Genomic DNA, 14631 nt, shown 5'->3' on the forward strand with positions numbered 1-14631 from the left:
TCTGAAATTCTCTCAGAAAGGGAAAAGTCACATGATACAAATCTAGAAATCATGAAGGAAAAAAAAAGTGACTATGTAAAAAATAAAATGCTTTTGCCTGGCAAAAATAAATTTATATATGAGATAAAAATCAAACAACAAAATGAGGAAAAAACAGGAATTTTAAATGACAAACAGGTTATTTCCTTAATTAGACAACCATAACCCAACAGAAAAAAGGTATTAACAGCAGTTTCCAAAAACAGAAATTAAATTAGTAAATTTAGGAAAGTATGTTCTACTCATTTAAAAAAGCATATCAAAACCAGAAGATAACATTTTTCACTTCAAATAAAATTTTAACATTTGCTAATACTCAGTAATGAAACCAGAGAAAGATATTCATTTACTGTTAGCAAACTATAAGTTAAGCAAATTTGGGCTGGGCACAGTGGCTCACACCTGTAATCTCTGTACTTTGGGAGCCCAACGCAGGCAGATCACTTGAGGTCAGGCTTTTAAGACCTGCCTGGCCAACATGGGGAAACCCTAACTCTGCTAAAAATACAAAAATCAGCTAAGTGTAGCGGCACGCACTTGTAGTCCCAGCTACTTGGGAGGCTGAGGTGGCACAACTGCTGGAACCTGGGAGATGGAGGTTGCAGTGAGCCAAGATTGCGCCACTGTACTACAGCCTGAGCAAATGAGGGAGACCTCGTCCCAAAAAAAAATGTTTTTGGCAAAATAATCAAAATTCAAAAATCACATACTCTTTTATTCAACAATTCCATTTCTAGAAATTTATTCTATGAATAAAAGTATAAGCAAATATATATATATATCAGTATATATATATATATATGAGGAAGTTCAAAGCAGTATTTTTCATAACTATAAACGCTCATAATGTGACTATCCATCAAAAGGAGATATATTAAGCAAAAGATGGTATATGCAGAAAATGAAATACTATATCACCATAAACAAATGAGGTAGATCTGTATGTGCTAACATAAACGTTTATTTAAGGCATATATGATAATAATGGTAAAAATAATACAGATTCAGAATAGTGAGTATAATGATTTCATTTAATTTTAAAAATATAAGAATACAGGCCGGGCACAGTGGCTCACACCTGTAATCCCAGCACTTTGGGAAGCTGAGGCGGGTGGATCACAAGGTCAGGAGTTCAAGACCAGCCTGGCCAAGATGGTGAAACCCCGTCTCTACTAAAAATGCAAAAAAAAATGAGCCGGGCGTGGTGGCAGGCACCTGTAATCCCAGCTACTCAGGAGGCCGAGGCAGAGAATTGCTTGAACCCAAGAGGCAGAGGTTGCAGTGAGCCAAGATTGCACCACTGCACTCCAGCCTGGGCGACAGAGGGAGGCTCTGTTTCAGAAAAAAAAAAAAGAATATATACATGCATGTGTACATACACATACTGCATACACACACACATGCATATGCATGTTCTTGTGCATGTCTGTACTAGTATATGCCATAAATATTTTTTGAAAAACTAGAGAAGCAGTAGTTAACAGTGTTATCGCTCAGGAAAGGGATTGGAGGCAGCAAAAATTAGGAAAGTCGATTTATTATTTTATATCTTTCTTAACTATAATTTTTACCATTTCAGTTTCTCTCTTAAAATGTAATTTTCTTAATGTCTATTCAAAACAAATTGCAAACTGTCTTACATAAAATTCCTGTGATTGTTTCAAATACTATTAGTGGACTTTCCTAATTCATGCTTATATTAATTTTGAAAATCACATTACCTGGAATGATTTGACAGGGGCAGATACTTCAGTTACTGGTTCAGGTTTTGGAATGCTTTCAACCAATTCCATAATCCCTTGTAGTTTTTTATCTGAGATTCGTAAAGAAATAAGAGGTAACTTTCCAAAAATCTTGAATCTGTTTTGAAAAGATAAAAATAAGTAATTATAAAGGAATTATTCTGATTTAAGTGCACTAATTAAAAAGACTGTTCTCAAATTATATGAATCAAATGTGATTTTAAACACTAAAAATCTCTACTCCAATTTCTGTCTTACCTTATTAACCAGTCTCATTAGATGGGCTAACCTCATTATTTTTCAGAAGTTTATGTTTTTATTTCATGTAATGTTCTTCTACTGTTTACTGTATACAATTGACAATTACTACTAATCAAGTGTTTCTCATGTGACAGGCATTGAGGAAAGCACTTTACATGCATCATTGTAAACAGTCCTCACAATCTATGAGGCAGACAACCTATTTTTGCTCTCTATTTATTTTAAGTTCCTATATGTATATGGTTCCTATAAGAAAACTAAGGTTTGGCAGTGCAAATAGCCTGCTCACGAGACTATATAGCAAAGATCAAGGGACAAAATCACATCAGAGTGCTTTATTATTCTTTTAATTGCCTTGACAGTCTCCTTTGAGAAAGAGAGAAAGAGAAAGTTTTCACTAACAGAGAAAGAGAGAAAGTTTTCACTCCCCATTTTTATCCCTGCATTTTCCCTAAAAATTACTTTTTCCATGTATGCACACTGATTACTTACGTTATCTTTCTAAAACTGTACTGGAGTCCTACAGAAAATTACAAGCTTTCTTTTATTTCCAATACCCTAAATATTTGTAATTAATCACAAGCAGAGTAGTTTAGCTTCATTAAACATTATGAATCGATCCTCTTAATGCACTTAAACTTATTTTCACTTTCTTGAAAAATCTGCAAGTTGTGCAATCTAAAGATGCTGGGTACCAAAACAGTACCTACCAAATAGCAAGTATCTTTTTATTTGCCTTCAAATTAATGCAGCTCAATTTTCAAGGGAATGTTCTGACACTCGTGAAGTTCCAGGATTTAACATATCATATCCACTTTATATTGCTCACAATATTATAAAATAGAAACCAAATAAATTCTAAGATTTCATCTTTGTAAGTTAAGCCATTATCATTTCTGGCCTGTATTTTAATTATACTAACCTATAAGCTGGTCCGAATCTATAACCATTATCAATCTTTATTACATTATTATAGATATATTATTATAATCAGCTATTTTAATTCCTGCTATGCTATACATATTCCCTGCATCACAAGACTTAAATTCTTCCTAATCATATATTGATAGAGCAAGTCCAAACGAAGATAAAAGTTGCACTTTTCTCCCCTCAGAGAAAGATCACCTACTTTTTCCGGTACCCTGTAACTTACCAAGAAGGAAAGTATTTAAACTATGCTTAAAAATGTCAATTCATAGTCATATGTTTACAACAAGAAAACACACAGATCTTTAATCTTTATCATCACAGAATGAAAAACTTCACAAGAATAGTAGAAAAGAGTAAACAAGCAGGGGACATAAGGAGGGAGGAATGAAAAGACTTAAGCCTTTTCTCTAAAATTGAACCATATCTAAAGCTAGATTTGAAAAAAACAAGGGAATACACAGCATGGTTTTCTTTCCTTCTGTCTCTTAAACCAAATTCCAGGCATTCCTCTTCCGCAAGACTCTCAGTGCATGCTTTGATTTTCTAAGAAAAGAAAATCTAGGAGAGTAAGATTTAGGGCCCTGGACAATGCTTGTTATAGAGTCACTATGAGGTAAAGGTCAACAAAAAAGGGTGTGGGTCTCTCCCTTTTACATGTTAAGTATAGTAAGTATTAAAAACAATGTCCATACCATGTGCCATACAGGAAAAGGCCAGAGTCTCTCTAATTCCCTCTATTCTTCCTGGTACACTTTAACTAGGCATGAAGCCTTCTCATGTAGCCTTGCTAGTAGCAACTCTCCTGGAAGTGTTTGGATGTTAGATGAGAAAAGCCTTTAGTTAAATTTTAAAATAGATCTGTGCCTGAGGTTTGAATATTTGTAAGGGAGAAAAAAAGGTGCTGTTATAAGGAAGAAGTTAAATGGCTACCTACAGTCTAAAACTATTTAGAAATAAATCATCTAAATGGCCCAGTCTTAGTTCAAGAGACTTCTCTACTTAGGATCTCAGGCACATAGCTTCAGCTAACAATGAAATATAATAATCCCAGTAAACATAAATACATGGACAAATATAAAGCAAATGTTATTAGAATTTTGGTTTATAACTCTACTATTTATTTTCTACATAAGTTAAAAGACAAATGCATAAGAAATAATTATAATTCTTTGTTAATGGGTATAGAATATATAAAAATATAATCTGGGACATCAATAAGATAAACTGGAGCGGGCAAAACAGGAAACAAGTAGAGTTTTTGCATGCAATTGAACCTAACTTGGTATCAACTTTATTTTTCACTTTTTAAACTTTGTGTCACCCAGGCTGGAGTGCAGTGGCATAATCACAACCCACTATAGCCTCAACCATCTAGGCTCAAACTATCCTCCCACCTCAACTTCCCAAGTAGCTAGGACTAAAGGCATGCACCACTACGCCCAGCTAATTTTATTTAATTATTTATTTACTTATTGTAGAGACAGGGTCTTCCTATGTTGCCCAGGCTGGTCTAAAACTCCTGGCCTCAAGCAATCCTACCAGCTTGGCCTCTCAAAGTGCTGGGATTACAGGCATAAGACTATGCAACCTGCCTCAATCTTAAATAGACTGTTATAGCCTGGGCAACACAGCAAGACCCACCTCTACAAAAAAATTTAAAAATTAGCTGAGTGTAGTGGTGTGTGCCTGTAGCCCCAGCTACTCAGGAGGACAAGGCAGGAGGATCACTTGAGCACAGGAGTTCCAGGCTGTAGTGAGCTACAACCACAACACTAGCCTAGGCGACAGAGCAAGACCCTGTCTAAAAAAACAAAGAAATAATAAATAGATTGTTATAACTTGAGGATATGATACATAATCTCCATGGTAATCACAAAGAAAACATTTGTAAAATGTACAAAACTGGAAATGATAGAGGAATCAAAGCATGTCACACACAAAAATCCACTGAACACAAAGGGCAGCATTAAAGGAGGAAACGAGGAATTTAAAAAGCTATAAGACATACAGAAAGCAAATAACAATATGACAAAAGTAAGTCCTCCCCTTCTGTATTTACTTTAAATGTAAATATATTTTTTCTCAATTAAAAACTTAAAGTGACAAAATGGATTAAAAAACAGGATGCAAGTACATACTGTCTACAAGAGATCACGTTAAATCACAGAAAACACACAGGTTAAAAGTAAAAAAAAAATGAAGAAAGACATTCCATGCAAATAATCACCAAAAGAGAGCAGGGATGCCTATAACAAAAACAGCCAAAGTAGACTGCAAGTCAAAAACTGTTACAAGCAATAAAGAAGGACATTATATAATGATAATGAAAGTATAACTTCACCAAGAAGACATAACAATTATAAACATGTATGTGCCAAACATCAGAGTTCGAAAATATATAAAGCAAGCACTGACAGAATTAAGAGGAAGAAACAGACAGTTCCATGATAATAATGGGAGACTTCAATATCTCACTGTCAATACTGAATAGAACCACCAGGTAGCAGATTAATAAGGAAACAGGGGACTGGACCAATAAAATTGACTAACTGGACCAAAATGATGTATACAGAACACTCCATCCAGCAAAATAGACATTTTTCTCAAGTGCATATGAAACATTCTCCAGGACAGATTATATGTCAGGTAAAAAAATGAGTGTCAAAAAATGTCTAAACAGTGAAATCATAAGAAGTATCTTTTCCAATAATGATGAAATGAGTCTAGAATGCAAAAGACGTAGAACTCACAAGTGTGTAGAAATTTAAAAACGGACGGTTAAACAAGCAATGAGATCAAAGAAATCACGCGGGAAATTAGAAAATAACTCAAGACAAATGAAAATGAAAATACAACATACCAAAATTCATAGGATGCAGCAAAAGTCTGCCAAAAGGGGATTTTATAGCTGTAAACACCTACATTAATAAAGAAGAAAGACCTAAAATCAATAGCCTAACTTTACACCTTAAGGAACTAGAAAAAGAACAGCAAACTAAACCTAAAGCTAGCAGAAATTAAAAACAAACAAACAAAAAAAAAACAAACAACAAAAAAAAAACAGATGGAAGCAGAGATAAATAAAATAAAGTACAGAAAAACAATAGAGGAAAAAATCAACAAAAATGTGAGTTGGTTCTTCAAAATGATCAAGATTGAAAACCTTTAGTTAGATTGAGAAAAAAAGAGAAAAGACAATTTAAATCAGAAATGAAAGTGGTTAACATTATTACTCATTTTACAAAACAAAAAGGGTTGTAAGAGAGAGACGATTATAAACAATTTTACACCAACAAATTGGATAATCTAAATGAAACAAATTCCAAGAAACACAAATCTACCAACACTGAATTATGAAGAAACAAAATCTGGATAAACTACTATGGAGATTGAATCAGTAATCAAAAACCTCCCAACAAAGAAAATCTCCCATGATCTTCAATAGTGAATTCTACCAAACAATCAAAAACCGAAGAGGCAGGAATACTTTCTAATTCATTTTATAAAGACAGCGTTACCCTGATATCAAAGCCAGACAAAGATACTACAAGAAAATAAATCTGCAGTCTAATATATCCAAAAAATATTAATGCAAAACTCAACAAAAGCACAAGCAAACCTAAATCAATAGCCCATTAAATGGTTTATATATCATTTACTCTTGGAATTTATTTATTCCTGGAATAAGAGGATTTATTCCTAGAATAAAAGGATTTTTTGCTGGACACAAGAAATATGATTTAATATATAGAGAGCAATCAAGGTAATATACCCCATTAAGAGAATGAAGGAAAAAAAAAATCATCTTGATCATTTTTCACATGATCACATGGTCATCTCAAAGCAGAGAAAGGATTTGAAAAAATTCAACACATTTTCGTAACAAAAAGTTAGCAAACTAGGAACAGAAGGAAACTACCTCAACATAATAAAGGTCATCCATAAAAACCCCACAGCTGACCTCATACTCAATGGTGAAATACTGAAAGCTTTTCCTCGGGGCTCAGGATTAAGGTGAGGATGCCAACCTAAACCACTTCTACTCAAGAGAGTGTTAAAACATTCTAGACAGACCAATTAGGCAAGAAAGAGAAAAAAAGGCACCCATATCAGAAAGGGAAAAAAACTACCTCTGTACACAGATGATAGGATCTTATATGTAGAAAATCTTAAATCTGTTAGAACTCTAGAATCCTAAAACTTAGAACTGTAAACAAATTCACAAAGTTGCAGGACATAAAAATCAGTTAAGTTCCCATACACTAACAATAAACAATCCAAAAAAAATTTTTTTAATTCATTTACAATAGCATCAGAAAGAATAAATTTAAGAAATGAGGCAAAAGACTTTAGTACTGAGACCTAGAAAATGCTGTTGAAATCAAAGAAGACACAAATAAACAGAAAGATATTCCATGTTCATGGACTGTAACAGTCAATATTATTAAGATGTCAATACTATTCAAAGGGATCTACAGGTTTGATACACTCTTTATCAGAATCTCTATAACATTTTTTGCAAGAAAAGAAAACTCCATCCTAAGATTCATATGGGATATCAAAGGATCCTGAATAGCCAAGACAATCTTGAAAAAGAACAAAGTTAAACAACTCACATGTTCTGATTTCAAAACTTCCTGCAAAGCTACAGTAATCTAAACAGTGTGGTACAGGAAAATAAAGACAGAGATCAATGGAATAAAACAGAAAGCCCAAAAATAAGCTCTTGCATATATGGACAAATGATTTTCAACTAGGGTACCATGGCCACTCAATGAGAAAAGGACAGTCTTTTCAACAAATTATATTGAGAAAATGAGGTATTTGCATGCAAAAGAATAAAGGTGGGTCCTTATTCTACATACCACATACAAAAATTAACTCAAATGAATCAAAGATCTAAATAAAAGAAGCTAAAACTATTAAAACTCTTTAAGGTAAACAAAGAAGAAAAGCTTTATGACATTGGATTTCGTAATAATTTCTTGGATAGGACACCAACACATAGACAAGATAAACTGGACAATAAAAATTTTAAACTTTTAGACATCAAAGGCCACAATCAACAGAGTGATAAGGAAACCCAGAGTGAGAAAAAATATTTGCAAATCACATATCTGACAAAGAATTAATATCCAAAATATACTTTAAAACTCTCACAACTCAGGCCGGCGCGGCAGCTCATGCCTGTAATCTCAGTATTTTGGGAGGCTGAGGTGGGTGGATCACAAGGTCAGGAGATCGAGCCCACCCTGGCTAACACGGTGAAACCCCGTCCCTACCAAAAATACAAAAAATTAGCCGGGCGTGGTGGCACACGCTTGTAGTCCCAGCTACTCAGGAGGCTGAGGCAGGAGAATCACTTGAACCCATGAAGTGGAGATAGCAGTGAGCCAAGATCGCACCACTGCACTCCAGCCTGGGCAACAGAGCGAGACTTCATCTCAAAAAAAAAGAAAAAAATAAATATCCACATTAAAAGATGGGCAAAGATCTTGAATACATATTTCTCCAAATAAATACATGAACGGTCAACAAACACAAGAACAGATGTTCAACATCACTAAGCATTAAGAAAATGACATCACTTCACACCTATTAGGATGACTATTAAAATAAAAAAATAAAAAAAAATAAAAAAATAAAAAACAGAAAATACCAAGTATTGTAGAGGCAGTGAAGAAATTCAAACCCTTGTGCTGGTAGGAAAGTAAAATGGTGTAACTGCTATAAAAAACAGAACAGCACTCCTCTAAAACTTAAACATCGAACTACAATATAATCCAGCAATTCTACTTCTGAGTATATACCCGAAAATACTGAAATCGGGGACTTAAGCAGATATTTTGTACCTCAGCATTATTACAACAGCCAAACAGCATTAACAACACAAATGTCCATTGAAGGATGAATAAATAAAACATAGTGTATACATATAAGGAATATTAATCAGCCTTAAAAATACATGAAATTCTGACATATGCTCCAACATGGTGAATCTTGAAGACATTATACTAAGTGAAGAAACCCAGGCACACAAAATCTAATTTTCTATGATTCTACTTATATGACGTACCTAAAATAGTCAAATTCATAAAGACAGAAGGTATAATGGTTGTTGTCAGGGGCTGGGTGCAGGGCGAATGGGGTGTTATTGCTTAATTGGGTATAGAGTTTCAGTTTGGAAGAGAAACAGTTCTGGAAATGAACGGTGGTGATGGTTGCATAACAGCAGCATGTGTGAATCTACTGACAATGAAGTATACTCTTAAAAATTGTCAAAATGGTAAATTTTATATACATTTTACCACACACACATTAAGTATGGTATTTCCCTAGCTACAGAATTACCCAGAAAATCCACAGTCACACGCAACAAACAATACATACTTGGGCATCCTTACATCCATGAAAACCATGGCCTTAGACAGTTCCAAATTGAAGTGCATGGGTACCAAAATATGCTGGGTAGATACATTGAGTTTTCGTGCTTCTCTCCAATTATCACCTAAGTACAGAAAATGGTTCATATTTAATAACATATTTAATGAAACTATAATATGAAAAACACACAAAACCTAAAATTACTATTAATACTTTATAGTCACATATTCCATTATATAAGAAAATTTCCCCACATCTAGGTAATCTTAATGTCACAATCTCAGGTACACACAATCAGTAGGTTATCATCAAATCTACTGTACACCCACTGACAATCACTACACCAACCACATACCTTACCCAAAAAAGTAACATGGCAATAAGGCAGTAATGCAAAAGGTAGTAAAAAGTGACGTTCTTTAACAGTAACTAATAAAAGCTACCATTTATTAATTTATAATTTCTACTCTTCTAGGCAATGTTTAAACGTTAATTCTCAAAATGATATATAATAATCCCACTTTAGAAAACTGAGACTCAAAAGAATTTATAACTTGCCTGTGATCAATCTGCTAGTGATAAAATTGAGATCTACTAACATGTGACCCCCCCCGGCAACAATCACTGCAGAGTTACAAGCCTAAATGTTCCATAAGGGAATGGTTAAATAACTGAGACCATAGCCACATAGCATAATATAGACAATAAAAACCATGAGTTCAAGTGACCAAAATATTACTGGTAAAAGAAAAAATATCTGCATATAAAACTGTATAAATTATGTAAAAAAAATACATTCACAAATACTTCCAATATAAACACCAAACAAGCACATCCCACATATTCACAGGCACATACACTGAAAAATATACTAAAAGAATATGCAACAAAATATCAATGGTGTTCTTGCCTAAGCAGTAACATAAAGGTTTATCTTTTTGGTTTCTGAATTGTTCAGATTTTCTAAAATAGGTATAATCAGAAAGAAATAACTTTAAAAATTCATAACAAGATTAATGGGATCTCAGTCATATAATGCATTTTCATATATACTATCTCATTTGAACCCAATAATTCTATGAGTCATTAAATTCCAGTCAAGGAAAACCAAACCCAGTAATTTATTCCCTGAAAAGAATTTATGGACTTTAAAAATAATGTACTTTTGCCACCCACTATACCTTTGGGTTTCCTCTACCACAATTAGAATATGATAAAAATACAAACTATGTTCACTATCCTGAAGCAAATATAATTAAAGAAATAAAATGTTTCAGTCCCATACAAATTAACAATTTTGATAATAACTACTTTGGATTCTCATTGTTTCTCCTTTTATTGGTTAGCTCAGGTAATTAAAATCTGACCACATACAAACACACAGATCTCTACATATGGATCTCTTCAACAGATCAAACTTTATTGAATTATCTGCATGTTCACTAACACTCTAGGGATTCAAAAGCAGTATAACAGAATGAAAAGAAAGCTGAATGAGTCTGGGGTCTCTTCCTAACTACTTAAAAGGCTCTTGTCATGTGAATTTCTGGCTTTGACTTCATCTTAAAAACTAGCTCTAAATCAGAGACTCCTGACTGGTACACCACAGTGAATGAGATACAAGTATGCCAAGGAGAGTGACCCTCGTCAGTCTTTGTATGGCTGTCCATGACTGTCAGAATCCCCAGGCTGCTTACTTCTGGTCCTGAGCAATACCTTCTGGTTATCCAGCTGTGTAGTAATACCAATATCATTTTCAATATGGGCCAACTTTGGTCAAAGGCTGAAAAACACTGATATAGATCAGGATTTCTCGACCTCGGCACTACTGATATTTGTCATGAGGGACTGGCTTGTATATTGTAGGATGCTTAGTAGTATCCCTCACCTTCACCCACTAGATGCTAGGAGTGCCACACACCCTCTACCTGTAACAACCAAAGATGTCTCCAGATATCAACAAATGTCTCTTGGGGGGCAAGACTGCTCCTGGTGAGAACAGCTAACCAATATTTACTATCATTTCTAATTCAAAAACATAGAAGTTCTAACACATTTAGGAGGAAGGTCTTCAAAGTGCCTAAAAACCTAATTAATCACTTCAACAAAATCAATCAACAGATAATGCATTTTATACTCACCAACTCTACTGTAAAGCAGCTGTATGCTTGTAAGTTGAATATCAAAGGAATCATAAGCTATATCCATTATCTCTTTAAGATTGGCCTCACCTTGTTTCACATCTGGTAATTCAGAACGACTTTTACTTGTCACCTTCAAGTTAATTTTAATAGTTTAGACTATGCAAAATACTTCAAAATGTAAGTATAAAGTTTTAATTTTTAGACCTATAATATAAAATGTTAATATGAGAAGATAAATTCACAAGTAAGCATACATAATAAGGCTATTAGAAAGGTCCTCATCCATGAGGTATATAATGAGAGAGAGAAAATAAATTTTTACATATTAGGATATATTTCCCATTTACTTACATTAAAAGAAGAAACCAAGATGGTCCTGAAGAATAATACGTGTACAAATTTTTTAAATGTGATAAGAGGCCTTCTCATTAAGAGCAAGATCAAGAGACAAATTTAGCTTATAAAATGTTTCTACAGTATGACAAATACTGATACAGCTTTACAATAAGAAGTAAAACAGTCCAGAATTAAATAGGATAGCTGAATTTTAGTTCCAACTCTGCCATTTATGCAACTCCAGGCAAGTTATATTTGCATCTCTCCTTTCTTGGCATACTGTGCATATTACTTTTCTCACTTAAACATCCTGGAGATGACTCCACAATAGTACATAAAGCTCTTACTCATAAAAATACATGTGTGTACACATATATTTTTTAACTTTTTTCCCCTCTATATAGCTCATGTGAAGTAAATCCTCAAAAAAAGATTATCTCTGTTTGAAAAGTAATCAATTTTAGGTAACAGGTTAAGCAAATTGCCTAAAATCACAAAATTAGATATCCTTACTCCTAACTTTATGCTCTTTTATACCACACTGCCCTTGAAACAACTGAAAATTCAAATGTGAATAACAAGCTGTATAAATTTTATTATAAATATATACCCAGTGGGTGTTTACACAATTAACAAATGCAGAATTTTAAAAAATAGGATAAGGGAAGATGTCAGTACCAAGGACAGGCACGTATTTTTGTTAGGTGGCCAGAAACAGCATTCTAATATTATCCACCTCTCTTGGTTCTTTAAATTGTGATAGATATTCCTCTATATTTAATGATTTACAGCAATGCTGTCTAATAGAACTTCTACAATAACGGAAATGTTCTATATCAATGCTTTCAAATACAGGCCGGGCACAGTGGCTCACACCTGTAATCCCAACACTTTGGGAGATCAATGACAGGGGATAACTTGAGGTCAGGGGCTCAAGACCAGCCTGACCAACATGGTGAAACCCCATCTCTACTAAAAATACAAAAATTGGCTGGGCATGGTGGTGCACACCTGAAATCCCAGCTACTTGGGAGGCTGAGGCAGAAGAATCACTTGAACTCGGGGGCAGAGGTTTCAGTGAGCCGAAATCATGCCACTGCACTCCAGCTTGGACAACAGAGTGAGACTATGTCTCAAAAACAAAAACAAAAAATACAGTAGCCACTAGCCACTTCTGACTATTAAACTCTTAAATGTGGCTAATATGACTAAGAAACTGAACTAATTTTATTTAATTCTAATTAATTTAAATAACCACATGTGGCTGGTCAGTGGGTACTATAGTGAAGAGTACAGATCTAGAATACCACAAAAAAATGTATTCTCCACTGAAAATTTGGAAAGAAAAAAGTATATAATTAGGAAAAAAGGGCCAGGCACGGTGGCTCATGCTTGTAATCCCAGCACTTTGGGAGGCCAAGGTGGGCGGATCACGAGGTCAGGAAATCAAGACCATCCTGGCTAACACAGTGAAACTCTATCTCTACTGAAAAATACAAAAAAGTTAGCCAGGTATGGTGGAGGGGGCCTGTAGTCCCAGCTACTTGGGAGGCTGGGGCAAGAGAATGGCATGAACCCGGGAGGCGGAGCTTGCAGTGAGCTGAAATCGCGCCACTGCACTCCAGCCTGGGCCACAGAGCCAGACTCTGTCTCAAAAAAAAAAAAAAAGAAAAAAGAAAAAAAGGGAGATGACTTAGGTAAACAGAGGAAGGCCATTTCTCAATTCAGAATTATTTAATACAAATATTAAAATGTCCATATATATATAATTTTACATACAAAAAATTTCAGAAAGATGAAGATGTATTTGATTGTTTCCAGAATTCTCTCTCATTCTATATACTTTAAGTAATCAAGTAATAGATCTAAATTGAGAAAGAAATAAGCTTCTCAAGCATGACTCTCAAATACTATAAATATAAATCTTAGATTTGGGCCAGGTGTGGGGGCTCACGCCAGTAATCCCAGCACTTAGGGAGGCCAATTCAAGTGGATCACTTTAGTACAGGAGTTCGAGACCAGTCTGGGCAATATAGTGAAATTCTGTCTCTACTAAAAATACAAAAATTAGGCGGGGGTGGTGGCGGGCACATGTAGTCCCAGATAGGAGGCTGAGGCCTGAGAATCACCTGAACCTAGGAGGCACAGGTTACAGTAAGCCAAGGTCACAGTACTGTATTCCAGCCTGGGCGACAGAGCAAGACTGTGTCTCAAATCAATCAATCAATCAATCAGTCAATCAATCAATCAATCAGTCAATCAATCTTAGATTCTAACCTAACCCTACAGAGTTTAATTGGTCATTTTGTTTTCATAAGTGTAGGAAAACTACCTAATTGAGACTTCACTTTATTTACCAGAAAGGAAGATTTCTCAAATCTTACTTATCTACCACAAATACAGGAAAAAAACCAACAAATCAAACTGTCTAAAAAACAAAATACATTTTAAACAAAGAAACACCCTAAATGCTATATCATAAATCAAATATTATTAGTATATACCTTAAGATGACCAAGGTCCAAAAGAAGCAGATTTGATGTAGGACTAAAAATTCCATCTTGTGGGACAATAATATATGAAGCCTTCAAATTAATTCTGAGATCAAGAACTTTCTGTGTTTCAATAATATACAGTAGACCTAGAAAAAATGTAAATATTTTCTATGAATACTTTTCACAAATTACTCGAGAAATACAGAATCACTAAATATATGAACTGATAAAACAATCTTAATGTAAAATTAGTATTAATTTTAAAATGACCTCAGCAAAATACTTCCAATATAAAATTTA

The 14631-nt window shown here is 34.3% G+C and overlaps 1 protein-coding gene across 4 annotated transcripts in view; it reads right to left on the reverse strand.

The window, feature by feature from the left end:
• Positions 1-14631, reverse strand: part of LOC105498962 (vacuolar protein sorting 13 homolog A) — a 246971-nt gene that overhangs the window by 153058 nt on the left and 79282 nt on the right. For all 4 annotated transcript variants that reach the window (XR_011612428.1, XM_071077637.1, XM_071077638.1 and 1 more), the window contains exons 20-23: positions 14341-14477; positions 11498-11630; positions 9363-9480; positions 1761-1899 (exon numbers count right to left, since the gene is read on the reverse strand). Coding sequence is in view for 3 of the 4 variants with exons in the window: in XM_071077637.1 (XP_070933738.1) it covers positions 1761-1899; positions 9363-9480; positions 11498-11630; positions 14341-14477 (527 nt within the window). In the remaining variant the exon portion in view is untranslated. The remainder of the gene's footprint in view (positions 1-1760; positions 1900-9362; positions 9481-11497; positions 11631-14340; positions 14478-14631) is intronic.

Source organism: Macaca nemestrina, chromosome 14, assembly GCF_043159975.1.
Source record: "Macaca nemestrina isolate mMacNem1 chromosome 14, mMacNem.hap1, whole genome shotgun sequence".
In the NCBI taxonomy this organism is placed as follows: Eukaryota; Metazoa; Chordata; class Mammalia; order Primates; family Cercopithecidae; genus Macaca; species Macaca nemestrina.